This window comes from Mesocricetus auratus, unplaced genomic scaffold (genome assembly GCF_017639785.1).
Source record: "Mesocricetus auratus isolate SY011 unplaced genomic scaffold, BCM_Maur_2.0 Super-Scaffold_100011, whole genome shotgun sequence".
Lineage (NCBI taxonomy): Eukaryota > Metazoa > Chordata > Mammalia > Rodentia > Cricetidae > Mesocricetus > Mesocricetus auratus.
In genome coordinates, this window is record NW_024429195.1 from 44,665,185 (window position 1) to 44,693,169 (window position 27,985).

Consider the following 27,985-nt stretch of genomic DNA (forward strand, 5'->3'; position numbering starts at 1 on the left):
CAGCACTCGGGAGGCAGAGGCAGGCGGATCTCTGTGAGTTCGAGACCAGCCTGGACTACCAAGAGAGTTCCAGGGCAGCCTCCAAAGCCACAGAGAAACCCTGTCTCGAAAAACCAAAAAAAAAAAAAAAATTAAATACGCCTGGCGGTGATGGCACATGCCTTTAATCCCAGCACTTGGGAGGCAGAGGCAGGTAGATCTCAGTGTGTTTAAAGCCAACGTGGTCTACAGAGTGAATTCCAGGACAGCCAGGGCTATACAGAGAAACCCTGTCTTGAAAAACAAAATAAACAAACAAAATTAAAATAATTTGAAAAATAAATCTGGGGGAAACTAGGTGTTTTAGTTAGGGTTTCTATTGCTGTGACAAAACACCACCACCATAAAGCAAGTTGGGGAAGAAAGGGTTTGTTCGGCTTACTCTTCAGCACTGCTCATTACTGAAGAAGTCAGGACAGAAACTCAAACAGGGCAGGATCCTGGAGGCAGGAGCTGATGCAGAGGCCATGGAGGGGAGCTTGCTCAGTCCACTTTCTTATAGAACCCAGGAACGCCAGTCCAGGGATGGGACCTCCCCATCCATCGTTCGTTGAGAAAATGTCACCTGAGGCCCCTTCCTCTATGATGCCTCCAACTACTGTCAAGTTGACACACAAAAGCAGCCAGGACACTGGGGTGCTGGTTTGTACTTGACATCCCAGCACTTGGGAAACTGAGGCAGCAAGGACTCCCGAGTAAGAGCCTGACTCCAAAACACGGAAACAATTCCCTTCCCACAGAATTCAAAAGGCCATAGAGTGGGCTTGAAACCAAGAAGTTCCATAACTGTCCAGCTACGGAAGGTGGGTCACATGACATATGCAGTTCTGTTTCTTTCTCTGTGGTCACGGGTCCACCCTGACCTCGGGTCCCTTGTACAGCCTATGGAATTAACCTGTCAGTCATGTGGATTGGCAGGTTGGCTCCTTATCTGTTCCCACTCCCACAATTGCTTCCTGCATTTGTAAGGTCTCAGACTCGTTCCTAGCTTCATCTAGTTTGTTCGTTTTTTAAACACACTTGTCTTGCAGGTCCAAGAAGTTTGGCTTGGGCACTAGAGATCTGTTTGAGGGAAGAAACTGCCTTCTCCACCAAGCATTCGCTTCTCTCCCAGGTGAGAAACGTAACTAGCTGTCCTCTCCCCTATGTCCAGTCCCCAAGGTCACAAAGATCCAAAGAGACAGGCTACTCCCCCGCCAGGCACTACCTTGAGGGACTAGACCTTCTGGTTTCTGCTGCTCTCTCCCTGAGCTTTTATGGGCCTTGCTGAAGGGAACCTGTCAAATGTCCTTAAATTCGCCAGTGCAATCAACTCGACTGCGCAATGCGAGTACCATGTGCGAGGACGGCCAGCAGAGGGCGCAGGAAACCTTAAAGAGAGCGGAGTCGAGGTGGCCGCAGTCTCTAGAATCTGGAGATGGAGAATGGGGGTTCCCTGGAGAGATCCTTTAGACAGAAGCCTCTTCGGTGATCTGTGAACACACACCCGGCACTTACAGCTTCAGCCCATGATCCTTTCTCAAGTTCCTTAGGCCGCACCTCACTCACTCCCCCCCCAAAAAAACTTTCTACCGCAGTCAACCCAACTCCTTTTGCCCAAACCCCAACTCTCCCAAATCCTCCACGTTCCATCCCAAGAGTGAGGCTGGCCCGTAGACCACAGCATGGAGAAGGCTCAGTTAAGACCAATCAGAGTGAACGGCCTTACCTGCAAAGTTAACTTTCTGGGGTGAGCTTCTCCCCATCCCCCGCGCCCCCCCACCCCACCCCGCCGCCCTCTCCGGCCGCGCAATATTTTCCCTAAAGTTTTCCTGGCTCAGGTTCAGGTCCTCTTCGTGGACAGCCGGTCCAGGGATCCGCGCCGGGATTTACCGCGCACCAAGAGCAGCGTGTTCGGGAGGGGGGGGTGGTAGGCAGTATAGGGTCCCTCAAGGGAGGGGGAGGATCCTGGGGGTCCTGGGGGTGCCATAAGCCCGGCACCCCCTCTCTAACTTCTAGCCACCCCGCCTCATCTTCCTTCTAGAGCGGCCTGGAGGAAGGATATTGGAGGGGAGTGAGCGGGAAGACCGGGGCACGCCGGTGGCAGGAGCGAGAAAAAGTTTTTGCAAAAGGGAAAAAAAAGTTTGCGCTTCTCGCGGGTGGTCCCGGCTCGCGGCCCGGCGGGCTGGGCCGGCGGGAGGGCTGGGGGCCAGGTTGGGGGGGTGGGGTGGCACTGAAGCTGCGCTGCAGTGACCCTGTCGCCCCCCTCCCCGCCGCACACCCCCCAGCCCAGTTTCCAACCCTGGATCGCGCATCCCGAGCCCTGCGCCCCGACAGAGGTGAGAGGGGGGGCAGAAGGGGAGACCACCTGGGAGCGATGGGGGAGGGGGCCGAGGAGATGCTCCGATGCTCAGGGACTCACCCCATCCCACAAGGGAACCTGGGGCGCAGCAGAGGCAATGTGGGATGGGAGAGATTGGGGTGAGCTATTAGGAAGTTTGGATGTTTTTCTCGTTTTTGCTTTAATCCGTGCCTACTTTTCCTCCCTCTCTCCCTTTTCTTCTGGCCGTCTGTCTGTCCCTGGTCTCTTTGTCTGCGCTCTCCCACCTATTAGAATACCTCCCTGTCTTGAGGTTGGCATGAAGAGGCGGTTGGGACGGCCAGCTGGAGGTCTGCGTGGTAGAGGGGACTCCAGGTGCGTGTCTGGGCGCCGCTGGAAAGCGCTCAGTGTGGTGGGAACAGGAGTGTTGGAGGCAACAAAATCACTGAGGGCCCGGCTGGGATTGGACTCTTGGCCCGTGTTGTGACAGATGTCCCGGTGGAGGCTTGGGTTCGGGAGCAAAGGAGTGTTTTTGGACGAGGAAGGAAGCTGGGTGGGTTTCCAAACGTGTAGTGTAGGCCTTGGGGGGGGGGGAAACGTAGGAAATTTGTGCTTCTTAGTCCCAAGGACTGTGGGCCAGGCCCCGAGGAAGAGCGAGCGCTGGGGAGACCTTGTCTTGACCCCCTGACCTCGGGACCACCGGGGCAGCTGAAGCCAGGCGCCAGGAGACCCCTGCTGGAGCAGAGCGGGACCACTGGCCACTGCCAGCTTGTGTATCCCGCTGGCCCCCCGCCCAAACGGGAGCTGGGGACCGAGGCCCCTCCTCTGGCTTAGACCACCCTGCCTGCCCTTGCTCCCCGCTCTGAATCCTCTTTCAGGCCCCATGACCCTGAAACAATCAAGCCGGGACAGTTAGCTTTGGGGACAGGAGGAAGGGAAGGGGACTCCGTAGAGACCGAGGGTTCTGGGCGCCTGGAGAAGCGGGACTTTATGATATAGGTCTCTCCCTCCAGTGCAGGGAGAGGGATGGGCAGTTTTCTACGAGAAAAGTTCTTGAACGCGGGTGATTTTTTTCCCCTAGGGGGCGGGGCTCGGAAGGACCCCCCACCCCATTATCTCCCTGGGCATCCCTCCGACGGACGTCTCCGACTCGCCCTTGACGTCACTAGGGGGTTCCCGGGGGTCTATAGGGGTTAACCCTTAGGAGGCCGGTTGAGACACTCAGGAGTCCAAGGTGTCCTCTCCTTGCGCACCGTGTGGACTCGGGCACTTCTTTCTCTGTAGGGAACGTTCCGGGTTCCTCTTTCCCACTCCACCATAGGGGCTCCACTTTCCAATAGTGCCCCCCACCCCGGGTGCCACCGCCTGCTTTCAGGATGTGTTGAGAGAGAGAGAAAGAGAGAGAAGGGAAGAATGTTCCACCCGTCACCCCCCCCTCGCTTTTCTGGGCTCCCCGGGCGGGCGGGGGAAGCTGAGCCGTCTGCAGCCGGAGCCTGCGGCGGCGACTTGGGTGGGCCGGGAAGGCACGGGGGCGGGGAAGGCGGGACCGGGAGAAGGGGGTGGGGCCGGCTCCTGGGAGTTGGGGAGCAGGGGTACGCAGAGGACTCTGGAAAATAGACACTGAAGATGATTCGGGTCTCTGGCAGGGTAGTTCCGAGTGCTCCCTGCCCCATCCCGCCCAGAACAACCTGGAAAAGCTAGCTGAAGCCCTCTTTACTAGGATGAAGGGGGAGGCTTGCGTGTAGGCTGTGGCTTTCGTGGGCGAGAAGGGCCGTCGCCCCCTTTTCACCGTGTCTCCTGGGGTGGTCCGGCAGTGGGACAGGAAGATAACAAGAGTGACATCTTTCTCTGAGGGGGCATCTAGTGTCTGGGGGTCGTTTGCAGGTCCTCCCTCTTGCCTTGAGTGAGTCACAGCGGAGGAGGCAGGACACATGCCCCCTCATCCAGCTGCCAGCCAGCTGTGCCCCCCCACCCCCAACGTGAGTGCCAAGGTCGAGCTGGGAGGTCTTGGATGCGGGATCCGGGTCTCAGCTGGAAAAGGAGGAGTTAGCATAGGTACAGCCCCGGCTGCAGCGCTTGGGCTGGGTCGTAGGGTCCGGGTTCCGTTCCCCACTTTGCCCCGCCCTCACCCTAAATCCCAGCATCCCGGGATCACCCACCGCGCCGGCCGGCCCGCTCCCGGTGGTTCTCCACCCCACCCCGCCCCACCCCACCCTCCGCTCCCGGAAGACGGAAAAACGTGGAGTGGAGTGAAAACTGGCTGAGAGAAAGAAAACTGGACCTCGCACCCTCGCCCTGCTGTCTCGATCCTTTCCAAGAGAACTTGGTTTTCTCATCCTCATCAAGCCCTTCCCTATGCACTCCCCCGTGCCCAGACCAGAAGGGTTAGGTGGGCCCAGACTCAAACCGCCGCAGAATGACTTTAGTCTCCATCCTTTTTACTCAACAGACGGGAGACGCTCTGCTGCGAAGCCCTTTTCCCTCCCCACACACAGTTCTCTGGGCTAAGAGGACAGATCACTTGTGTTCTCTTCTGGCCCCACCAGCCAATCTGCACTGAAGCGAGGTCTCCCTCTACTGGACACTGGGGAGATTGCATACGCGTTCTTGGACTGAGGCTCAAACAGAGCGAGCAAGCAGCCCTGGGCATAGTCAGTGTTCCTCCGTCACTCTTCAAAGCTGGCCATGGCCAGAACGAGAAGCAGTGAAGGGATCACGGCATTAAAACCACTTGGAGCCGGGCGTTGGTGGCGCACGCCTTTAATCCCAGCACTCGGGAGGCAGAGGCAGGCGGATCTCTGTGAGTTCGAGGCCAGCCTGGTCTACAAAGTGAGTTCCAGGACAGCCTCCAAAGCCACAGAGAAAAAACCCTGTCTCGAAAAAAAAAACAAAACAAAAAAAAAAAAAAAAAAAAAAACCACTTGGAATTTATGTTGGATCAATTACTCCATAACTTCCCCGTGTGCATACACAGACCACGAGGCCCTTACCCCGTTCCCCCAAAAGATCCCAAGACTGGCAGGCAGGCTGCCTCTGCCTGCCTTGGAGCTCTTACTTTTTTTTTTTTTACGCTGCTGAATGACATTATTTTCAACTTGATTTCCATAACCGACCTCAGAGAAAGGATAGGGACACAAGGGACATGCTGGCTGCGGCTTTGTGCCTGTGACGGCCGTTTATCTAGTTTTTCACGCCATGGTTATAACTTGGCAAACCTGCATTCCTTTCTGCAGTGCCCTCGTGTGCCTCTGAGACACCATGTTCAACTCAATGACTCCACCACAAGCCAATAGCTATGGTGAGCCATGCTGTCTCCGACCCCTCCCCAGCCAAGGGGTCCCCGGCCTGGGGACCGAAGGTGAGTGTGTTTGCCAGTCCTTCCTTGAGGGTTTGGCAGATCTCTGTCACCTAGAATCCCTCTCAGCCTTATTCCTCCCCCATGCTAGTTTCCTATCTACAGGAGGAGTTCGAGACCCCATGCCTGCATGCTTGGAGCTGGGGCTCATATCTCACGTGGGGTCTCAAGGTAAGCCCCGTGTGTCCCCATCCAAATGACCCATTCCAGCTGTCTCTCTTTTCTAGGATTTTCTGGTTTGCCCTTTTGCCACCAAGCCAACTTTATATCAGGGCCCCAGGGTTATGGGTCTGCCAGAGAGACCAACGGCTGTTCTGAGGGTGAGGACTCAGGCCATCTCTCTCCCCTCTCTGGGAATTGTTTGGAAGGAGGAAGTGGGAAGGCAAGGACCGAGCTCAGTGGAAGAATTGTTCAGAAATGGCAGGGATCAGAGAGCCATCGAGAGGTCCTAGGTTGAGCAAGGCAAAAAACAAAACAAAACAAAGAAAAAATTTCTTTTTTGAGTCAGGCCCCACATACTGAATGCATGGAGACATGTATCTTTACGGCATCTTTTTTTTTTTTTTTTTTTTTTTTTTGGTTTTTCGAGACAGGGTTTCTCTGTGGCTTTGGAGGCTGTCCTGGAACTCTCTTGGAAGTCCAGGCTGGTCTCGAACTCACAAAGATCCGCATGCCTCTGCCTCCCAAGTGCTGGGATTAAAGGCGTACACCACCAACGCCCGGCACTGCATCTTTCTTTTTAAAAAATTTTTTTAACTTATTTATTATGTATAGCATTCTGCCTGCATGTCTGCTTACACACCAGAAGAGGGCACCAGATCACATTACAGATGGTTGTGAGCCACTATATGGTTGCTGGGAATTGAACTCAGGAGCTCTGGAAGAGTAGCCAGTACTCTTAACCTCTGAGTCATCTCTCCGGCCACCTAAGTTTTTTTTTTAATAGTGTATGTGTTTGTGTCTGTGTGGGTTTGCACACGTGATTTAATAGTGTATGTGTTTGTGTCTGTGTGGGTTTGCACATGTGATTTAATACTGTATGTGTTTGTGTCTGTGTGGGTTTGCACATGTGATTTAGTAGTGTATGTGTTTGTGTCTGTGTGGGTTTGCACATGTGATTTAGTAGTGTATGTGTTTGTGTCTGTGTGGGTTTGCACATGTGATTTAGTAGTGTATGTGTTTGTGTCTGTGTGGGTTTGCACATGTGTGGGGCATCCTTGGAGCTGGAGTTATAGGTGGTGCTGGGAACCAAACTCAAGTCCTCTGAAGAGCAGTCAGTGCTCTGAAGCACTGAGCCGCCTCTTCAGCCCCTTTCCTGTGTCTTACTCCTGTCTCCTGCCCTAGGATCACTCTTTCCTCCTCCCCGGAGCTCAGTCAAACTGACAAAGAAGCGGGCACTGTCTATCTCACCTCTGTCTGATGCCAGCCTGGATCTGCAGACTGTCATCCGTACCTCACCCAGCTCCCTTGTGGCTCTCATCAACTCGCGCTGCACGTCTCCGGGAGGCTCCTATGGCCATCTCTCCATTGGCACCATGAGGTGCTGCCAGCCTCAAACTAAGAGACCCCTAAAATAAGTACTGAAACCCATTAGAAGACTCAGGCCCGTCAAGCCTCCAGCCCAACTTGAATCCCTAACCCCTCCCAAGGCACTGGAATCCTTTCCAGAATCTCCCTGGGGCTTACTCAACCAAGCCTTCCAGAAGCCCACAAAATAGAGCAAGGACTCTGATGACTGACAGTCTTAAATAACAGCCTCCTCTTCACCTAGCCCGTCTCTAGGATTCCCACCCCAGATGAGCCACCAGAAAGGGACGTCGCCTTCCTGTGGAGTGCAGCCCTGTGTCCCACACGACTCTACTCGGGGTGCAGTGATGTTGCATCCGCAGTCCCGGGGACCACGGCAGACCTGCCAGGTGGGGGCTCTCCACATTGCCATGGTCCTTCGCTTCCCCAGCCAGGATAGGTGGGTGGTAGACCTAGCAGCGGGGCAGGTGAAGGAAGCCTTTGATACTAGGAAGGCAGAGGTTGACTCAGACTTTCTCAGAGGAGCATACTCCTGTCCATCCCATTCGCCAGTGCAGGCTGTGGAGGAAGTCCTTCCACACTCACCGGAGCCTGCTATTGGGTGGGGGCCCATAGGGCAGAAAAACCTGGCATGCTTTCTCTGACTACTCCATCCTCACTCCCCTCACCTCTTCCCCTGGAGAAGCTGAAGTCAGAGCTGGCCATGCTGGTGGGCCAATGCCCCGAGGAGCCGTTGGAAGGGGACATGTCTAGCCCCAATTCCACAGGCACACAGGTAAGGCAGGGCACTCTGTGGGACCTGAGCAAGACAAAACTTGCCACCCAAGACCCTAAGAGTGTCTCCCTTGCCCTAGGATCCCCTGATGGGGATGCTGGATGGGCGGGAGGACCTGGAGGAGAAACCTGAGCCTGAATCTGTGTATGAGACTGACTGTCGCTGGGATGGCTGCAGTCAGGAGTTTGACTCCCAGGAGCAGCTGGTGCATGTGAGCCCCAGGGGGTGACGGGTGGTTGGTGGGAGCCTGTAGGAGACTGAGTGGGTCATTACGGTCCGCCTGAGGGCAGGGCAGGTGGTTCAAAGGTCCTGGGGTCAGAGATGGCAACGCTCAGTCCTGCAGTCTGGGGTAGCTTTGCTCTAGAAGGCCTGGGCTGGGGGATGTGCAGCCTCCCTGATCTTTAACTCCCCCAGGAGGCAGAGCTGAGGAGGATGGATGGGGCTGAATGAAAGGGATATGTCCCGGGTTTGGGTGGTATCAGGAACCCCAGAAAGCCTCATCTGCTCCCTCCTCAGCATATCAACAGCGAACATATCCATGGGGAGCGGAAGGAGTTCGTGTGCCACTGGGGGGGCTGCTCCAGGGAGCTGAGGCCCTTCAAAGCCCAGTACATGCTGGTGGTGCACATGCGCAGACACACGGGCGAGAAGCCACACAAGTGCACGGTGAGGCACCCGTCCCTCCCCATACTGGTGCCAGACCAAGGTAGGGTCCAAGGCAGACTTCTGCCTTCAACGTCCCTTCCTTTGTAAGCAGATGTTTAAACATCTTGCTGAAGACTGCACTGATAGAAAGATGAGCATATTGATATATATTAAAATGCTTTAAGTTACGTTTTACGGGGCGGGGGGCTTGCATTCCAAGGTGTGTACGTGGAGGTCAGAGGGCTACTTGCAGAACTTGGTTCTCTCTTTCCATCATGTGGGTCCTGGGGAATCAAACTCAGGTTGGCTAGCTTGGTCGCACACACCTCTGCTCGCTGAGCCATCTTGCTGGCCCTAAAATATGTTCTTGGTTTAGTGGTATGTGTCTGTAACCCTAACACTTGGGAAGCTGAGGCAGGAGGATCAAGCGTTTGAGGCCAGGTCTCAAAAGAAAAGCAAAAACAAACCAGGCCTAATGGCACATACCCTTAATCCTAGCACTTAGGCAGCAAAGGCAGGCGGATCTCTGTGAGTTCAAGGCCAGTTTGGTCTACATGATGAGTTCCAGGCTAGTCAGGGTGACACAATGACACTCTATCTCATAGATGAATAAATAGCAAACAATTAACAAAACAAAATTAAGTTTTGGATCAAAAAAACCTATTTTCTCTTTGATTTTAAAAGAAATAAAAACATATGCTGGGCATGGTGGCGCATGCCTTTAATCTCAGCCCCCGGGAGGTGTGGCAGGCAGATCCCTGTGAGTTCGAGGCCAGCCTGGTCTACAGAGTGAGTTCCAGGATAGCCAAGGCTACACAGAGAAACCCTGTCTCAAAAAACCAAAATAATAATAATAAATGAAAACATACTTATAAATTCCTTATTGCGGGGCCCCTTAGTACTCTTACTACCTTGCCTAGTGGACAGGCCCTGCATCATTGTTGTAGGACACTCATGATGTCACTTTAGGACAGTCTGAGCTCTGTACAGGGGGACCTGCTCCCAGATGCTCCCTACTTCCCGGCCGTCCCCTGCCCTGCCTGAGTGGTTCCCAGCTTTCTCTGTCCTTGTGCCTGGCCAACTCCTGAAATTCTCTGAGGTTCCCATGTCCCCCATTTTTAGTTATATTCTCTGGTGTAAACCTTAAATATCCGTGTCCTGTCTGAGAAACGTTGCTCAACCCCTTTCCTGTCCCTCAGTTTGAAGGGTGTCGGAAGTCATACTCACGCCTTGAAAACCTGAAGACGCACCTTCGGTCGCATACCGGTGAAAAGCCTTACATGTGTGAACATGAAGGCTGCAGCAAGGCCTTCAGCAACGCCAGTGACCGAGCCAAACACCAGAATCGGACACACTCTAATGAGGTGAATGCCCCAACTACAGACTCCTCACACGTGCTGCCTTTGAAGCAATCCCGCCCCCCTCGTAAAGAGGCCTTTAACCCAGGACTCACTCCAGTGGCAAGTTCCCCCATAGTGTGATTTATACCACAAACACTTGGGAAAAGTGCCGCTCTTTGGTCTAGCCAGCCAAAGGGTCAGTGTACAGTAGCCCCTGACCCTTCAACTTCTGCATTTATGTGGCCTCACAGCCTTGGGGGGGGGATCATCTTATTTTTCTTAAGCCCACACCATCTGTTTCCTTAACCCTTTCTAAGTGTCTCCTGATTTAGTCACCAGGGGCTCTCGTTCCTTTCTTGCTCGAAGGCTGTGTCCTCCCTGCTTACCAGTCTTGTAGCTTTCCCCATTCTGTTTGTGTTCTGCCTTCTTCCCTTGACCTTCCGGCTGGGCAATGCTACTCAACAGAAGCCGTATGTATGCAAGCTGCCCGGCTGCACCAAGCGCTACACGGATCCCAGCTCACTCCGCAAACATGTCAAGACGGTGCATGGTCCTGATGCCCATGTGACCAAGAGGCATCGAGGGGACGGCCCTTTGCCACGGGCACCGTCCCTTTCCACGGTGGAGCCCAAGCGGGAAAGGGAAGGAGGGCCCACCAGGGAAGAGAGCAGATTGACTGTGCCCGAGGGTGTCATGGTGAGCCAGTCTAGAAAGTCTTGCCTCCATACCCCATCATGCCCTGCTTCTCCTCTTCCCAGCCTGTTCCTAGAAGCATCCCCTTCTATATGCAGTCTTCTGTGGCCAGCCTGCCTAGCTCTAGTTTCAGAGTTGCTCCATGGCGTAGACTCTAGATCTAAGAATGCTGTTACAATTGTCATTTGTTTAACTGGTCCAACACATTCACTTTGGGGGGGGGTGCTTCTGGGAGTATGAACATACGTAAGCGAATTCTCCACCACTAAGCAAATCCTCAGCCCCCTATGGACTCGCCTTTTTTTTTTTTTTTTTGGTTTTTACAAGACAGGGTTTCTCTGTATTGTTGTGGAGGCTATCGGTCCAGCCCGGCCTCAAACTCACAGACATCCGCCTGACTCTGCCTCCAGAGTGCTGGGATTAAAGGCGTGCGCCACCACCGCCCGCTGGACTCGCTCTTAAGTAGCACTTAACTATATAGTTCCAAGCCTTAGGTGTGCATACTTTTTTTTTTTCCTCCAAAAGAGCAAGCAGGCAAAGATAAATCGTCAGGTCATAGAACTGAGGGGGACTGGAGCCCTGGAGCCTTTACTCCAGCAGGGGGACACTCCATTCGCTGGTGGGGAATCCCCTTTTCTCCCTAACTTCCTGTCTGCTTGGTCCTCTCCACCCCTGCCTAACTGCCCTCAGCCATCACTGCGGCACGGGCTTCAACCACTCCCCCGGTGGGGCGGGTACCACCCTCTGCTCTCAACCCCCTCACAGAAACCTCAGCAGAGTCCGGGAGCACAGTCCTCCTGCAGCAGTGGCCACTCCCCGGCAGGCAGCGCAGCCAATACTGACAGCGGCGTGGAGATGACCGGCAACACAGGGGGCAGCACTGAGGACTTGTCCAGCTTGGATGAAGGACCGTGTGTCGCGGGCGCCGGACTTTCCACACTTCACCGCTTGGAGAACCTCAGGCTGGATCAGCTGCATCAGCTCGGGCCATTAGGGTCCCGGGGTCTCAAACTGCCCAGTTTAACCCATGCTGGTGAGACCTGGGTGTGGGAGGTGTTGCTGAGCTGAGCTGCGGACCTGTCCTGAAGCTGAGGTGATGAGGTCACCCTTTGAGTTGCCACATGGCATCTTTTTTTTTTTTTTTTTTGGTTTTACGAGACAGGGTTTCTATGTATTGTTTTGGAGGCTGTCATTCCTGCCTGGCCTCGAACTCAGAGACCGGCCTGCCTCTGCCTCCCGAGTGCTGGGATTAAAGGCATGCGCCACCACTGCCCGGCTCACATGGCATCTTTTTATCATCTGAAAAAGTCCTGTTCCTTGAAGAATCTTCGATCAGAGAATTGTAGGCGTGGCGGTTGTACGCCTGTAGCCCCACCACTGCGGAGCCTGGGGCAGCAAGAGTGTTCAGTCCGTCTGTGGCACATTATCCCTGTAACTGCAGCAGTGTACTAGATAATAACTGCCTGGGATCCTTGGCGAAAGGAGACACACAGCATGGTTGGGGCGAAGAAGACTAGGATGCTTTTTCCTTGGGGTTCCAGGTCAAGGCTACCCTGCTGGATAGGCAGGTGGGACCCACAGGGGCTTTTTCTCTTGTCGTTTGCAGGCACACCCGTGAGTCGCCGGCTGGGCCCCCCAGGCTCCCTTGACCACCGCAGCAGCAGTTCCAGCAGCATCAGTTCCGCTTACACGGTCAGCCGCCGCTCCTCCCTGGCCTCCCCTTTCCCGCCTGGATCCCCACCAGAGAACGGAGTGTCCTCCCTACCTGGCCTCACGCCTGCCCAGCACTACATGCTCCGTGCCAGATACGCTTCGGCCAGGGGGAGTGGTACCCCACCCGCTGTGGCACACAGCCTGGATCGGATGGGGAGTCTTCCTGTACCTTCTTGGAGAAGCCGAGCTGAGTACCCAGGATACAACCCCAATGCAGGGGTCACCCGGAGAGCCAGTGACCCAGCCCGGGCTGCTGACCACCCTGCTCCAGTCAGAGTTCAGCGGTTTAAGAGCTTGGGATGTGTCCACACACCCCCTAGTGTGGCAACGGGAAGGAACTTCGACCCCCACCTTCCTACCTCTGTCTATTCACCACAGCCCCCCAGCATCACTGAGAACGTTGCTATGGACACTAGAGGGCTACAGGAGGAGCCAGAGGTCGGGGCCTCTATGATGGGCAACGGTCTGAACCCGTACATGGACTTTTCATCTGCTGACTCGCTGGGATATGGGGGATCTGAGGGAACGGCGGCTGAGCCCTATGGAGCTAGGGGCCCAGGGTCCCTGCCTCGTGGGCCTGGTCCACTGGCCAGCTATGGCCCTAGCCACTGTTCCCAGCAGGTCTCCTATCCTGACCCCACGCCAGAAACATGGAGTGATTTTCCTTCCCATTCTGGGATGTATCCTGGCACTAAGGCTCCAACTGCAGCCTATAGCCAGTGTCCCCGACTTGAACATTATGGACAAGTGCAGGTAAAACCAGAACAAGGGTGCCTGGTGGGGTCGAACTCCGCTGGACTGGCACCCTGCCTCAATGCCCACTCCACTGAGGGCTCCCCAGGCCCACAACCCCCATTTCCCCATTACTCCCAACCCCCTCCTCCCCAGTATCCCCAGGCGGGTCCCTGCCTTCGATCTCCCCATGATTATCTCCCATCAGAACACAGGCCTGGCCTCGATTTTGACCCCCCCTCTCATTCCACAGGACAGCTCAAAGCTCAGCTTGTGTGCAATTACGTTCAGTCGCAACAGGAATTGATGTGGGAGGGCAAGGGCCGGGGAGGGCTCCCCGCCCAGGAGCCTCCATATCACAACTCCAAGTTTCTGGTGGGCTCCCAGGTTAATCAGAGCCCTGTCAAGGGTCCGGCAGCTGCATATGGATCTGGCTTTGCACCTGCTGTGGCCAGTCACAAGGCTGGCTCCTTTCCCACCCCTTCGCCATGCCATGAGACTTTCGTGGCGGGGGCAAACAGGCCTTCCCACAGGCCGGCAGCAGCCCCACCCCGGCTTCTGCCCCCATTGCCCTCCTACTATGGACCTCTCAAGGTAGGGGGTGTCAACCCCAGCTGTGGCCATCCTGAAGTGGGCAGATTAGGAGCAGGCCCTGCCTTGTACCCGCCCCCTGAAGGGCAGGTATCCAACCCTCTGGACTCTCTTGACCTGAACAGCACTCAGCTGGACTTCGTGGCTATTCTGGATGAGGCCCAGGGGTTGAGTCCTCCTCCTACCCATGAGCAAGGGGACAGCTCTAAAAATACCCCACCTCCCTCTGGGACCCCCAACATGGCAGTGGGCAACATGAGTGTCTTACTGGGGTCTCTGCCAGGAGAGACACAATTCCTCAACTCTAGTGTCTAAAAGGATAAGGAATCCCATCTGGATCATGTTTCCTAGATGGCTACACGAGGTGACCAGGGATGGGAAGATTGGGCTGGGGAGCTGTATTTAGTTTACATATGTTCCAGGAGAAAACTTTAATAATAATGACAGTTTCCTGACAATAAAGGAATGCTGGGAACAAGTACCTTATGGGTCATCTTTGGGACACGGGCCTCATGCGCCTTCCTGTCCAGAAAACTCCCATACCTAAAAGCTCAGGTGGGAGAGTATCATCTGAGAGAGGGCTTACGGGATGTCTTCAAAGCAGAAGACCTGCCATCCCTCTCCAAAGACCGGCTGGCAGATGGTGGGAGATGTCCTTCAGGTGAAGACGCTGTCAAAGCCTCCGAAGACTGGCTGACAGATCAGGGGAGATGTCCTTGCCCCTCGCTCTCCCAGCCCTGGTCAGGTGAAGAGGCTGTCGAAGTTGGTGAGCATCAGCTGGATCAGTTGCCCAGGGTAGAACACGTGGGCTGTCATGTCAGAGGTCTCCTGCTCTGGGCGGAACAGCGTTGGTCCAAACACGATTCCCAGGTTGTGGGCGGTCATCCGGTTCTCATCTGAGTGTGCGATCACTCTGAGGAAAGGGGAGATGGGTGATAGCCATTACCCACTACAAAGCAGTATAGCACCACTGCAAGCCAGTGCGGCCCCGTTAGGTATGAGCAGGGCAGAGGTTGCTCTGGGATCCCTCTACATGCTGACTGAAGGAACAAGCGCAGACCTAAAGAGGGGCAGAGATGGGCCCGTGGAGAGAGCTTCAGGACACAGGTCAGGTAGAGTTGCTCGGTTCTCAGCTCCAGGGACAACCCCAGAGTCCTCTCTGCTCACAACCCGAGAGGCTTGCCTTCAGCTAAACAAGTCACCCTGGCCCCAGCGGGAGACTAAGGCCAGGGAAGGAAGACAGAATTCCCTTATTTCTCCCTTAGCATCCCTGGTATTACTGTGTACTTGGACACATGATCAGAGTCCCTACAGAACGCCCAATCCATCTTCCCCTGCATGAACAAGGCTGTTCAGTTCCTGACCTGCATAAATGCTCCAGAATGTACTGCAGTGTGTCACGGTTGGGCTTCGGCAACAAGTCCACTAATTTTTTTATTTCAGAGAGACACTGGTCTGGCTCAGAGAATTCTAGAGAGCGATGGGAAGGACAGGGAGTGAGGTTAGGGAGAGTGATCCACAGGGTGGGCAGCTTCACTTTCACACATCCATGGTCAATGCCACTTGTCTAGCACCCCACCCCCACCTCGGCACAAGAGATTCAGTCCACAGCCTTGCATACGGTAAACGCACAATTTACTGCTGAGCCACAGCCCTCCACTTTCACGTGGCTTGAGCGTAACTCAGAATTCTCTTCAGCTAATAAACATTCACACACATTTCTCCCCCTCCGCCTCCAAAACAACTAGAGTTGGCATGCAAATCACTTTCCCCCCTTGTAAGTAAGGATGGAAGGGACCCTCTGTTCCATTCTCTGCTACACAATTCCTCCCATGTCAGGCATGCTGCCAGAAGCTCTTGACTCTTACCGAGGGCATCACGAAAATGCGGTAGCAATGGTGTAGGCACCAGAGGCTGTGGCAGTTCCCGGAAAAAAAGCTTCAAGGCCCCGGTGACCACATGGATATCATCCCATTCCGCACTGTCTAAATCTAACTTGCCTTCTAGAAGGACGAAGAGGTTCCTTGAGTTGCAGGCTCAGAAGAGCCAGAGAAACCCAGTCTCAAAACGTCGAGTTGGGAATTTAGGTGGAATCCAATCAACACAGGTCACAACAATGTGTTGATGGCCCATAGTAGGGCAATAGAAGAGGATGGGGAAGGACATGGGGGGGGTTCCCATGGATACAAAGAGGGTGTACACGTTAATTTTTTTGAGTGTGAGGGGCTTCCCACATAAGTACCTTGTCCAGGCTGTTCCGGGAACATGTATCTCCCATCGGAAGTTACTGCCCGTTCTGTAACATGCACAAGAAGAGACCAGCGGCTGAGACGTGCAGTTCCCACTCCTTCCCTCAGATCCGGTCTTGTTCTGAGATCCACTACTGCCCGCCTCCCCAGCCGTCTCACCTCTGTCCACCAGGAAGCGGAGTTTCTGGACCACTGCCAGGTTCCCGCTCACCCGGTAAATGCCATCGACATCTAGTCCTAGGAGGAGAGGCACAGGGAAGATGAGGATATGTGTGCGCGTGTGATCTGAGGGAGAAAAGGATCGGTGGGTAGGAAGGCAGAGACGGGGGGGGGGGGGAGGTGTGTGTGTGGGGAGGATGGATCCTGGGACTTGAAAGGGGAAATTTTTGAAGTCTTTGGAAAAAACAACCTTTTTTATCCACAGTCTCAACACAAAGCCGGACAAAGCTGGGCACGGTGTCCCCTTCCCTTTGGCACAGCGACTCCAACTGGCAACCAAACACCTGGTCTGCAGAGGATTGGGGGACATCAGTAAAGGTCTTCAAAACTGCTGGACACATGGGGGGCAAGGGCGCCCTCCATCTGCTCCTCAAATAATGAGTAGGGGGAAAGCAGGGACTCAGCAAGTCCTACTTTGGGGCTCACTAGAGTTTCAGTTAATAAGATTGGGAATACAGCCGGGCGTTGGTGGCACACGCCTTTAATCCCAGCACTTGGGAGGCAGAGGCAGGCGGATCTCTGTGAGTTCAAGGCCAGCCTGGTCTACAGAGCGAGTTCCAGGACAGCCTCCAAAGCCACAGAGAAACCCTGTCTCGAAAAACCAAAAAAAAAAAAAAAAAAAAGATTGGGAATACAAAATCCTGAAAGCACACTTTATCAGGCCAGCACGGCACTTCTTTTCATTTTTATTTATTTATTGTTTTATTTTTTTTTTCCCAGAGAGGGTTTCTCTGTATAGCCCTGGCTGTCCCGGAACTGGCTCTGACCTCAACCTGAGCGCTGGGATTAAAGATGTGAACCAAATCACCCAGTGTGGTGTGTTTTAGCTGTCCTCCCAACAATACTTAGGAGGCTGAGGCAGGAGGACTGCCCAGGTTTGAGGAAGACCCTGAAATTAAATACTGAGATGCTGTTTCAACAATAATAAAACCCGAAAACCAAAATCTACACAAAACAGAAACCCTAGTAAATTCAGCCGGCTCGAATAGCGCAGTGCCCCAGCTGGCCCAGCCCAGCCTACCTCGGAACAGGCCCCGCTCCTGAAGGCTCTGTAAGGTTGGTCTCTTGGCGATCAGCCGCTTTAATTTGTTGCGCACGCGGTTCTTCTGCTCGGTGCCCTCTGCGTTCCGACCTGCCGCACCAAGGGGCGTGAGCCCCAGCCGGAGGACCCCTCCTTCCCTGTACCCCAACCCACCCAGCTCAGCTCCACTTCGTACTGGAAACTCGGCGGCTGCTGAGCCGGATCAGTGACTTGGACACCGGCTCTGACTCCAGTTCGTCATCCTCGCCGGCGCTCAGCTCCGCCAGCTCTGCGGGTCCCGAGCCCGACAGGCGCAGCTCCAGGGGGTTCTCCCGGTCCTAGACGCCCCGCGGCCGGGGTGGGAGGTTGGAAGGGAGAACATCGGCACCCCCACATTCCAGCCTGAGTCCTGCTCAGGCCTGCACCCGGAGACCGCCTTCCCTTTGCCCCTCCCCTTCCCATCAGGGGTCTGCACCCTTCTAACCAGCCGCTCGATGACCGCCCGTAGCGCGCGGTGCCAGGCTCGCAGCTCTGGCTCCTCGTCCGACTGCAGCAGGAACTCATGGCCTGGGACCGTCCGGATCTGGGGTCGGGCGGGGAAAGGCTTGAGTCAGCGAGGAGAGCCTGGAACGCTGCGAGGACGAGCGCCCTCGGGTCACCCCGCCCACTAGGTCCCCCAAGTCCTTGGGGATGCGCGCGGGAAGGCGCTCACGTGCAGGACGTTGCGGCGGCTGGACAGGTGGCGCCCGTTGGCCAGGGCAGCCCCGCGCAGGTCCACGCTACTTTCCGGCCGGCTTCCAGCTGGCGCCTGGCAACGATGGGAGAAACTGAGGCTAAACAGTTTGTTTCTTCACCGCTTCCCTCTTGGGGCGGGGCGGAGGTGGGGGAGGTGAACTGCTTCCTCCTTCCTGCTACCTTCCTCTCCATTTCCTTCCTCGCCGCCCCCATCTCAGTCGGCCCGAGGCGCAAACCAGTAATCCCCAAACCCCTTGCTGCTCCCCTGGCCAATGCTCACCCAGCCTTGGGAGGGCGCAGACTGCGGCGGCCGCTCTCGGTAGAACACAAGGCTGTTGCCTGTTAACACCACCCAAGCCGGGCCCCAGTTCTTCCTGTGGGGGAGGGGAGGCGTAGAAGTAGTTAAAAAGTCGTTTTAGATTTCACCTGGAGTGCCTGAGCTACCCGGCACCGTTGCTGTCGCCTTCTACCCTGTGAAATCCGACAGCCCAGACCCCTGGCTTATTGCTCTAGCAACCTAAGCTCTGCCACTAGTCCTCAATCCTCACCTGAGTTTGCGCCCTCCTTGAGCAATCTTGGTCATGTTGATCAGGCCTGACTTTTCCTCCTAGGAAAGGTTTGGAGTATTGTCTGCAAGCCACCCTGTGCTACCCACAGCCACCAAGGGCTCTGTCCAAGGGGTGAGGTCCGTTAAAGTTTTGGGGGTGAAGAGCAAGCATCCAGAAAAGAAGAAAGTATCTTGGAGGAGCAGGGGTCAGGTGCCGAGAGGGACCCTGGCATTCAGAGACAGGAAGCACTCACGTGGGGGTCATCCACGTGTGGCAGAGGCAGACAGGACGGCAGGGCTGCCCGCTGGTCTGACAGGTCTTCCCATGGGGAGCCTCGGCTGGGGCTTGGTAAACCCTGAAGATGGGAGAATTGAGACAGGTGGAGGGACCGTCAGTCTGGAGGTCCTAAGTTGCGACAGGAAGAGGGGTGTGGCTAATGTTAGTGGGTAATGAATGAAGAACGCCTTGCATGCGTGAGACGCAGGGGTGTTCTCACCTGTGGATCGAGCCATTCCTGAGGTTGTAGGGTGCCACTGGCCCTAATCAGAGTCTCTGTCTGTTCCATGGAGCCAGGTGTCTGGGTTGGGGGGACGACAAAACAAGAGCCGGATGGTACCTCAGCAGCTCAACACTTCTCATGGTTTTGTCTCTCTCCTCACCTTCTGAGAGCCCCCGGAGAGAAATGCGGGAAAGGAGATTGAGGGACAATGGGACAAGCAGAAGGGACCAGGTGTCTTGAATATGACTGTGACACAGGGGCGGCATCCAGAGATGAGGTCCAGGTGTCACTGGGGGTTGTTATAGCCTGTGTCCTGGCAGCTCTAGCAAGCTAGCACTGCCACTTGTCCCCAATGGAAGAGACAGTGCTAAAGGGCAGAGAACCATTTATCTGCGGCTGGAGAGATGGCTCAGTGGTTAAGACCACTGACTGCCTTTGGAGCGGCAGGGAGGGGGTGTGCAGCTGGATTTTCAGCACCTTCATTAGGGCTAAAAACTAACTCCAGTCCCAGGAGATCTGACGCCCTCTCCTGGTCTCTGTGGGCACTGCCGGCATGATGGTACACAGGCATGAATGCTGGCAAAACACCCACCCATACGCATAAAATTTTATCTAGTCAATGTGGTCACATTGAGAAGTGGCTCAGTCATAAAAATAAATCCAGTGACCCCCCCAATACTGCTTTTGGGGTCTAACGTGAGGTTTAGGTTTGAGTAGAGGGTAAGAGAGAACCATGAAGTCAGGCATGGGGCTGCACACCTTAATCTCAGCACTAGGGAGCAGTTGAGGGGATCCCTGTGAGTTCGAGGCCAGCTTGGACTACCAAGTGAGTTCCAGGACAGCCAGGGCTACACAGTGAGGCCCTGTCTGGGGGGAGGGGACGGTGATGGTAACTGAGCAGTGTGGTCCTGTCCCATCTTTGTCTCAGCTCCAGTTTCTATGGCACAAGGATCTGACAAATTGTAAGAACTGTCCTCCTGGGGACAACTTCCTTCTCTGGCTGGTATCAGGACCTCAGCCTTTTACTTCCCCAGCATAAGGCTCCTGGGGCAATTCTAATTCCTTGGGGTCCATGCCTCAGAGGTCTGATAGCTGAAGAAAGAGACACAGCCTTTTCTATAGAGTTCTGTCCTGTTGGGAGCTGCTCCCAGGCATCCAGCCTTGGGGAGTGGGAGGGGATGCAAGGTCTTTGGGACAGGGACCCTGGACATCAGAAAAGGCCAACCAGATTCCAATACACAGGGAGCTCTGACAGGAGGGGAGGGGATCGTGTCTGTCAGGGAAGTGGGTTAGGAGGAGGTGGTTATTCTGCCCTGTCCCTCCCAATCTCTCTCCCATTTACTCACCGGCAGTTCAGCTCCTGGCCAGGGCGACCCTGGGGCAGGGGTAGAAACCCCAGTCCCCGGCTGCTTTTTAAAAATTCTCCCCTCACAGCCTTCTTTGCTCTTCTCCTCACTTCCTGTTGCCAACTTCCCTCCTCCCCCACGCAACCCCGCCCCAGGGCTGCAGGAAAGGGGAACAGACTTCTTTTGGGGGTGGGGGTGGGGAGGAGAGAGTGCCCCTTCCTCACATCATTCAGAGTAAAAGACACCAAGACATGAGAGGCCACGCATGGGGGGAGTGAGAGAGGGCCTTTTTCTTATCCACACGAGACAGGGAGGGGGAGGAGCCAGGCTGGCCTGTAAGTCCAGCATTTGGGAGGCTGAGGCAGGAGGATTACAAGAGTTTGAGGCTAGTCTGGCCTACCTAAGGAGTCCAACTCAGTTACAGAGTGAGACCCTGGCTCAAAAATGCCATTGACAAAGGGGGGGGCACTGAACAAGAAACGTAACTTTAGAAGGAACTTGCTGGAGTACTGACTTGAAGACCTACCGGACAGAGGACAAACCTTGCCCTGGGCTACGAGTCAGAACCTGAGGAAAGCAGTCTGTGGGCGGGGCGTTCCTCCTGTCCCCTCAGGGCCTGTGCTACTGGCTCTCCTCGAATCCCCTCCTTCTCTTGTAGCCACTCTTCCTGTATGTGCAGGGTCTTCTCAGCCTCTCATTGTATTTAAGGTCACCCTCTCCTGCCCTCAGTCCTTTAAGGGATGGAAGCTGTCTGTCCCCCTCACCAGTGTGGCCAGAACAGGGCCCAGCTGTAGTGTAGATGACACTCTCTGATGAAGTACTGTAACTCACCATGACAGCCCTGGCCTCTGTCACCGAGCCTTCCTGGGAGGGAGATCTTTCTCCCGGTCCTTCCTCAAGGGGCTTCAGGAAGCAGGGCTTCAAACGGGCCATGCTGACACTTCTGCACATATTGTGGGGACAGGGAGGAGGCTGCTCAGAAGTAACCCAGGGTTCCTGAGGCAGGTAGACTTCCTCCAAGGAGCCATGAAATAGCTTCCTCTCTGGAAAAATAGACAGGAGTGACAGGTGATGACAGATTAGGGCCTTGGCTGAGTTGTCTAGGAATGCAGAGGAAGGCTACCGGAAATGACTTGAGACCTAGACAACTTGGAGCTAGAGGGGATAAAGGGGTTCCCACCAGGTGTGTGTGAACTCGGAGGCTTATTAAAGGAAAGCAAGAGGAGGGGCTCAGCAGCAGAAACTGGAGGCAAACCCACTGCAACTCAAGCCAGGGAGACAGGACGGTCAAAGGGGAGAGCTTGCAGTGTGCTTACCAGGACTCCAGAGGGACGCACTGTGGGTAGCATCCGCTGGTCTTGGGCAGGAGAGTGATTCCTCTGTCATGTATGCTGCTGGAACAAAGATGGGCCGGGAGCTGGGGGGCGCTCCCAGGCGCCTAGCCAACCACCAGTCTGAGTTGGTCTTTCGAAGCAGTAGGAACCTGTCACCTTCAGCCAGAGACACCTGCCGGCCATCTGCTCCAATATAAGTGAAGGGATAGAGGGCACGGAGCTGGGGCCCCTGAGAAGGGCTTTGTAGACTCAGGCCTAGATTTCCCCAAATACTGGGCCACCACTGGCCTGAGAGCATTGTGGTCAGCACTGTCACCTGTGGGAAAAAGGGGCGTTGAAGTTCCAGAAGGAAATAGGGGTGGGTGCCTCCATGCAGAGGGTCATGTGTGCGTGTGTGTGTGTGTGTGTGTGTGTGTGTGTGTGTGTGTGTGCAAGGACAGGACCCCTGGAGTGAAAAGGATTAAACAGACACCCTGGGTAGAGAGAGCAGCATGAGTTTGGGGGCTGAGAACTGTGTGATTGATGCGTCTGAGGAAGTGTATAAATGAGGTACGAGAGGATGTGGTCAGTAGGCCTACATGGTTGGGAAGGGCAGGAAATCAGAAAAGATGACCGAGCTTGCTAATTTTTTCCTCTAAATACCTTGTGGAGGTCACCTGAAGTTCCGGGGGCAGAAAGAGTTGGTCCCCGGTGCGGGTGGGAGTCCTGAGCTGGACACAGACCATGAGGAGGAGGAGTCAGGCCGAGGGGGGGAACACAGGCAAAAGAACAAGAGAAAATGACTAATAAAAGGTTATGACTTAATAGCCATTAAGTCTGCACAGGCCTCTGTTTCCGTGACCAACCACCTCAGACCTGAACCTTTGTGTTTCCTGTGCAGGCAGGCAGGCAGGAAAACAGACCAAGTGAGAGGTAAACAGAAAGAGGTAAAGAGAAAGAAGGGTTCGTGTCACCTTTAATCCTATCTAGGACACATTTTGGGGGTATGGTCCTCTATGCCTCAGCCTTTTGGAGGGGTCCCCAGGTTTACTGTGGGGCTCTATTCATTTGTATTCTTGTGTGTTGTTTACATGTCTGTCTGCACCATCCAGATGTTTGGTGCTTGAGGAGTCCAGAAGAGGGTGTTGGATCCCCTGGATCTGGACTTCCTGGCAGTTGTGAGCAGTCATGTGGGTGCTGGGAACTGAATCCAGGTCTTCTGGAAGAGCAGCCAGTGCCCTGAAGTGCTCAGCCATCTTCCTAGCTGCTTTATTTCCATTAACAAGAACCGACCGGCACCTGCTGCTGTGTGGAAGGAGCTGTCAGGAACTACAAATGACGGCAGGGAATGAGCCCCATCAGTAGCTTAAGGAGGGACAGGCCTTATGATGACACAGTGAACTTACTAGTTATGACCAACATGTCACAACAGGTGCTGGGTGTGGTGGCGCACGCCTTTAATCCCAGCACTCACCTGCCTCTGCTTCCTGACTGCTGGAATTAAAAGCATGTGCCACCACCACCTGACTTTTATTTTCCAGTTCCAGGCTGTCCTGGAACTTGCTATGACCTTGAACTCACAAAGACCCACCTACTTCTCTCCTAAATGCTAGGGTTAAAGGTATGCTCTGGCCGGGCGTTGGTGGCGCACACTTTTAATCCCAGCACTGGGGAGGCAGAGGCAGGCGGATTTGTTATTTTTCAAGACAGGGTTTCTCTGTATTGTTTTGGAGGTTGTCCTGGAACTTGATCTGTAGACCAGGCTGGCCTTGAACTCACAGAGATCCACCTGCCTCTGCCTCCTGAGTGCTGGGATTAAAGGTGTGTGCCACCAACACCTGGCTACATTGAATTTTTATTTCCCTTTGCCAGGCAGTGTTGGAGCATGCCTTTAGCTCTAGTGTTTGGAAGGCAGAGGCAATCAGATCTCTGTGAGTTTGAGGCCAGCCTGATCTACAGAGTGAGTTCCAGGACAGTCAGGGATACACAGAAAAACCCCATGGAGGCCAGAAGAGGGTGCCAGATCCCCTGGAACTGGAGTTAATGTGGTTGTGAGCTGCTATGTGGGTGCTGGGGACCAAACCTGGGTCCTCTGCAAGAGCAGCCCATAACTTTTACCCACTTTGCAACTTTTCCAAGTCCCTATAAAAATTTCCTTCAACGAGGCTCTCAAGTTTCCAGTGACCTACAAAGAGTGTGGATTCATACTTGTAAATTTCAGCATTTGAGAGGCTGAGAGAGGAACGGAGATGAAGGCCAGTCTAAGCCGTTTGACTAGTCAAAGTCTGGCTGAAAAGGCGCAGCAAAACCACACAAATCTGTCTCTCCTGCCGTTCCTTCAGCTCCTTTTCTCCCCGCCTTCCTCAGCTTCTTGAAACTGACTGCACGAAGCCTTCTTTGCTTCCTCTTCCCTCACTTCTCGCCTTTTCCAAGTATACCCCACTCCTTGAGGGCACTTGCCTATCCTTAAGTCGTTTGACATTTCCATGGTATAAGGCCCTACTGCCCTTTCCCTGGCCGTGTCCTTCCCTGTCCCCCCCATCTGAGCTGTGTCCTTTGCATACCCTCGCTCCATCAGAGGGTGATCAGACTCTCTCAGACGGCCTCTGTATCCTGCTAAGCACTGTATCTCCAGCCCAGATCTTTCTCTGGAGCTCTGGTCGTATCCACTGTCTACCCAAGAACTCCCAAAGTCTTACACAGGTACTACAATTTCAGTATGTACCCAAGTGATCATGTCAACCTTCCATTCAAATCCTTTTAAGAACCAGTGTCCAGCTGCTGGATTTAAACAAGTATCTAAGCCGGGCATTGGTGGCGCACGCCTTTAATCCCAGCACTTGGGAGGCAGAGACAGGCGGATCTTTGTGAGTTCGAGACCAGCCTGGTCTACAAGAGCTAGTTCCAGGACAGCCTCCAAAGCCACAGAGAAACCCTGTCTCGAAAAAACCAAAAAAAAAAAAAAAATCCATTGAATCCTTGCTAACACATAGGCACCACCATGCTGATTACGATGATAAATGCGTGCTGATGCACCCTCTCATGCAATAAAAAAGGCACCATGATAAGAATCGCTGTGGTAGAGGTAGTACAAGCCTCTGCTGGAGAAACATGTGCCCAATTGAGCACGCCCGAAGCCCAGCAGCTTCTTGTGTGTTTCCTCGACATTCACATCGACTTACCTGATTATCCAACATTGAAATTTGTGCTTTTACAAATCTCCTCCCCAGCTTTGCTGGATTGAACCCAGGGCCTTCTGTATAGCAGACAAGATTTTTACTGGGCTATATTCTAGTCCTTGTATTTGCGCTATCACCACCAGTCTTTTTGTTTATTTTTGTTTTGTTTATTTTTTAAAGCGACAGGAGGCCAAGTTCCAGAGGTTTAAGCAGCTACAAAGTGAGTTGTACAGCAGCCATCAGCCACATAGCCAGACCCCTTTCAAAGGGCTGTGGTCCTGACTTTAATCCCAGCACTCAGGAAGCAGAGGCAGGAAAATTTCTGTGAGTTTGAGGCCAGCCTGGTTTACATAGTGAATTCCAGGACAGCCAGAGCTGTTACACAGAGAAACCCTGCCCCAAAAAACAAAACAAAACAAGTTATTTAGGGCTGGAGAGATGGCTCAGCAGTTAAGAGCAGTGGCTGTTCAGTCCATACGAGGCAGCCTATCATTTCCCTTTGTAACTCCAGTTCTAAGGACTCCAACCCTCTCCTGGCCTCTGTGGGGCACTAGTTATTTATGTGGCGGTGCACAGATACACATGCAAGCAAAACACCTATACACATACATTATTTTAAGGAGAAAAGAATTATTTTGGGACGGGTCTCATGTAGCCCAGGCTAGCCTTGAACAGACCACGAAGGTGATGATGACCTTGAACTCTTAATCCCCTTGTCCTCCAAGTTTGGAATCATGGGCATATATCACAATGCCTGGTTCTTTTAATTTTTTAGATTTATATATATGGGTGCTGGGAACCAAACTCTGACCCTCTGCAAGGAAGCACAAGTGCTTTTAACCAGTGAGCCATGGCTCCAGCCCCCCCCATATAGTTTTTATCTGTTTGAAACAGATCTTGCTTTTCTTTCTTTTTTTTTTTTTTGGTTTTTCGAGACAGGGTTTCTCTGTATTGTTTTGGAGGCTGTCCTGGAACTCACTCTGTAGACCAGGCTGGCCTCGAACTCCAGATCTTGCTTTATGTCTCTAGATGGCCTAGCACTCTCTAGCCTAAGACTGACCCTGAATCACTTCAATCCTGCCTCTGCCTTCTGTGTGCTGGGATTACAGGCCTGCCCATTCCTCCCAACAAGTCTATCCTCTTGCATAAAAAAGTCTGGAATCTTGAAAAATTAAAAAAAAAAGTGTGTGTGTGTGTCTGTTAAGATATGTGCTTTTGAGTGTAGGTGCCTGTGGAGTCCAGAAGAGGGCATCATATTCCATGGGGCTAGAATTATAGGCAGTTGTGAGTTGCTTAGTGTGAATGTTATGGACCCTGGTCCTCTGCAAGGGGACCTCTGCAGTCCACACTCTTAACCACTGAGTCATCTCTCCAGCTATTTTATTTATTTATTTTTTTCGAGACAGGGTTTCTCTGTATTGTTTTGGAGGCTCTCCTGGAACTCGCTTTGTAGACCAGGATGGCCTCGAACTCACAGAGATCCACCTGCCTCTGCCTCCGGAGTGCTGGGATTAAAGGCGTGCGCCACCAACGCCTGGCTCTTTTATTTTTTGTACATTTGTTTATTCACTTTGTGTGTGTATGTGTGTGTGTGATTGTGGGTAGGTCAGAGGAAAGCTTTAGGCATTCTGGCTCCACTCTGTGGGTCCTGGGGATTGAATTCAAGCCATTAGGCTTGGTAGCAAGCACCATTTATTATTATTTTGGTTGTATTTGTTGAAAGTGTTTCACCTTGTATGGCAGATTAGCTTTTAGGTTCATTATGTATCCTAAACTGATCTCAAACTTCTGTCTGGGCCTCCTGAATGCTGGGATTATAGGTGTGAGAGACATGTCAACCCTATATTATTATTTTTTTTGAAACTGGGTTTCTTGTAGTTTTGAAGCCTGTCCTGGACTGGAACTCACTACCTAGACCAGGCTGGCCTTGAATTCACAGAGATCTACCTGTCTCTGCCTCCTGAGTGGAGGTATTAAAGGTGTGTATTACTATACCTGGCCACCCTATATTATTTTTAAGGGAATACAAAGATGAATAAGAAGCCAGCAAGATGGCTTATTGGGTAAAGGTGCTTGCAGTGGAAGCCTGAAGACACTCATAAAGATAGAAGATGAGCACCATGGTGCATGCTTTTGATCCCAGCTCTTGGGACGCAGAGGCAGGTGAATTTCTCTTAGTTCCAGGCCAGCCTAATTCGAATAACAAGTTTCAGGACAGCCCAAGCTAAATAATATAGAGACCCTGTCTCAAATAAATTTGAATGGTAGTGAGACCCAACTCCACAAAGTTGTCTTCTGACCACGCGTGCCTCACCTCATGAAGACATACTGAGGTCTGGTTTTTTAAAGATTTACTTATTTATTATGTATATAGTGCTCTGTGTTCATGTGTTCTTGCGGATCAGAAGAGGGCACCAGATCTCATTACAAGTGGTTGTGAGCTACCATGTGGTTGCTGGGAATTGAACCCAGGATCTCTGGTAGACCAGTCAGTCAGTGCTCTTAACCTCTGAGCCATCTCTCCAGCTCCGCATACTAAGTTTTTTAAGAGGCAAATAAGATACCCCTTATCATTTTTGGCTTTTTGAGACAGGTTTCACGGTGTAGCCCTGGCTGTCCTGGAACTCACTCTGTGGACCAGGATGGCCTCGAACTCTCTGCCTGCCTCAGCCTCCCCACTGCTGGGATTAAAGGAGCATGCCACCACTGCCCGGCAGAGAATTTAGGAACTGGGAATGTAGTTTAGTTAGAGTGCTTGCCAGCATGTGTGAATCCCTGGTTCACTCCACAGCACCATGGTGGCACACCTATTCTTGTAATCCCAGCACTGGGGAGGTGGGGACAAAAGGATCGGAACTTCAGGGTTATCCTCTATTGCAAGCTACCCTAAGCCACAAGAGACCTATCCAAAAAGTAAATGAGGAGGCCTGGGAAGATCACTGGCCATCCTTAGAGGACTGAGCTTTGATTCCCAGCGTTTGGGGATCAGACTCCCTCTTCTGGCCTCCATGAGCACTGCATACAAATAAAATTAAAAGATGGGAGAAAAGGGAATGGGGTGGGAGTGGCGGTTGGATGTGGTGGGGCACTCCCTTAATTCCAGTACTCAGAAGGCAAAGGCAGTGGGATCTCTTTGAGTTCAAAACTAGTCTGATTTTAACAGACCC

The 27,985-nt window shown here is 53.4% G+C and overlaps 2 protein-coding genes across 5 annotated transcripts; one reads left to right on the plus strand and one right to left on the minus strand.

The window, feature by feature from the left end:
* The first annotated feature begins 1,982 nt into the window (after nt 1–1,982).
* Nucleotides 1,983–14,190, plus strand: Gli1 (GLI family zinc finger 1). 2 transcript variants are annotated; one of them, XM_040754749.1, is made up of 13 exons: nt 1,983–2,357; nt 2,633–2,713; nt 5,572–5,696; nt 5,921–6,013; nt 7,038–7,233; nt 7,465–7,609; nt 7,906–7,995; nt 8,075–8,206; nt 8,512–8,661; nt 9,840–10,004; nt 10,446–10,676; nt 11,439–11,706; nt 12,280–14,190. In XM_040754749.1, the coding sequence occupies exons 3-13, from the start codon at nt 5,597–5,599 to the stop codon at nt 14,022–14,024; spliced, it is 3,315 nt and encodes a 1,104-aa protein (XP_040610683.1). In that variant the 5' UTR covers nt 1,983–2,357; nt 2,633–2,713; nt 5,572–5,596; the 3' UTR covers nt 14,025–14,190. The 2 variants fall into 2 exon arrangements, with proteins under 2 accessions (XP_040610683.1, XP_040610684.1); XM_040754750.1 differs by lacking the exon at nt 5,921–6,013.
* Arhgap9 (Rho GTPase activating protein 9) lies at nt 14,126–21,973 on the minus strand. 3 transcript variants are annotated; one of them, XM_040754752.1, is made up of 16 exons: nt 21,643–21,973; nt 21,158–21,369; nt 18,978–19,058; nt 18,735–18,836; nt 18,482–18,540; nt 18,214–18,307; nt 17,911–18,006; nt 17,683–17,781; nt 17,395–17,536; nt 17,199–17,309; nt 16,368–16,466; nt 16,118–16,195; nt 15,952–16,005; nt 15,578–15,712; nt 15,074–15,179; nt 14,126–14,622 (listed from the first exon to the last, which is right to left on the minus strand). In XM_040754752.1, the coding sequence occupies exons 1-16, from the start codon at nt 21,956–21,958 to the stop codon at nt 14,451–14,453; spliced, it is 1,956 nt and encodes a 651-aa protein (XP_040610686.1). In that variant the 5' UTR covers nt 21,959–21,973; the 3' UTR covers nt 14,126–14,450. The 3 variants fall into 3 exon arrangements, with proteins under 3 accessions (XP_040610686.1, XP_040610688.1, XP_040610687.1); XM_040754754.1 differs by lacking the exons at nt 21,158–21,369; nt 21,643–21,973 and adding an exon at nt 20,327–20,468; XM_040754753.1 differs by lacking the exons at nt 21,158–21,369; nt 21,643–21,973 and adding an exon at nt 20,327–20,431 and having other exon boundaries at nt 18,978–19,143.
* Between the last annotated feature and the right edge of the window lie 6,012 nt (nt 21,974–27,985).

What these genes read in the sequence shown, in the direction of transcription:
- Gli1 (XM_040754749.1), top strand. Translation starts at nt 5,597, where the DNA reads ATGTTCAACTCAATGACTCCACCACAAGCCAATAGCTATGGTGAGCCA. An exon ending in CTGTGCCCGAGGGTGTCATG is followed by an intron (nt 10,677 to 11,438) that starts GTGAGCCAGTCT and finishes ACCCCCTCACAG; the next exon opens with AAACCTCAGCAGAGTCCGGG. An exon ending in GCCCAGTTTAACCCATGCTG is followed by an intron (nt 11,707 to 12,279) that starts GTGAGACCTGGG and finishes TGTCGTTTGCAG; the next exon opens with GCACACCCGTGAGTCGCCGG.
- Arhgap9 (XM_040754752.1), bottom strand. Translation starts at nt 21,958, where the DNA reads ATGCTCTCAGGCCAGTGGTGGCCCAGTATTTGGGGAAATCTAGGCCTG. An exon ending in CCGCTTCCTGGTGGACAGAG is followed by an intron (nt 16,006 to 16,117) that starts GTGAGACGGCTG and finishes TGCATGTTACAG; the next exon opens with AACGGGCAGTAACTTCCGAT. An exon ending in GCATTTTCGTGATGCCCTCG is followed by an intron (nt 15,180 to 15,577) that starts GTAAGAGTCAAG and finishes ATCGCTCTCTAG; the next exon opens with AATTCTCTGAGCCAGACCAG.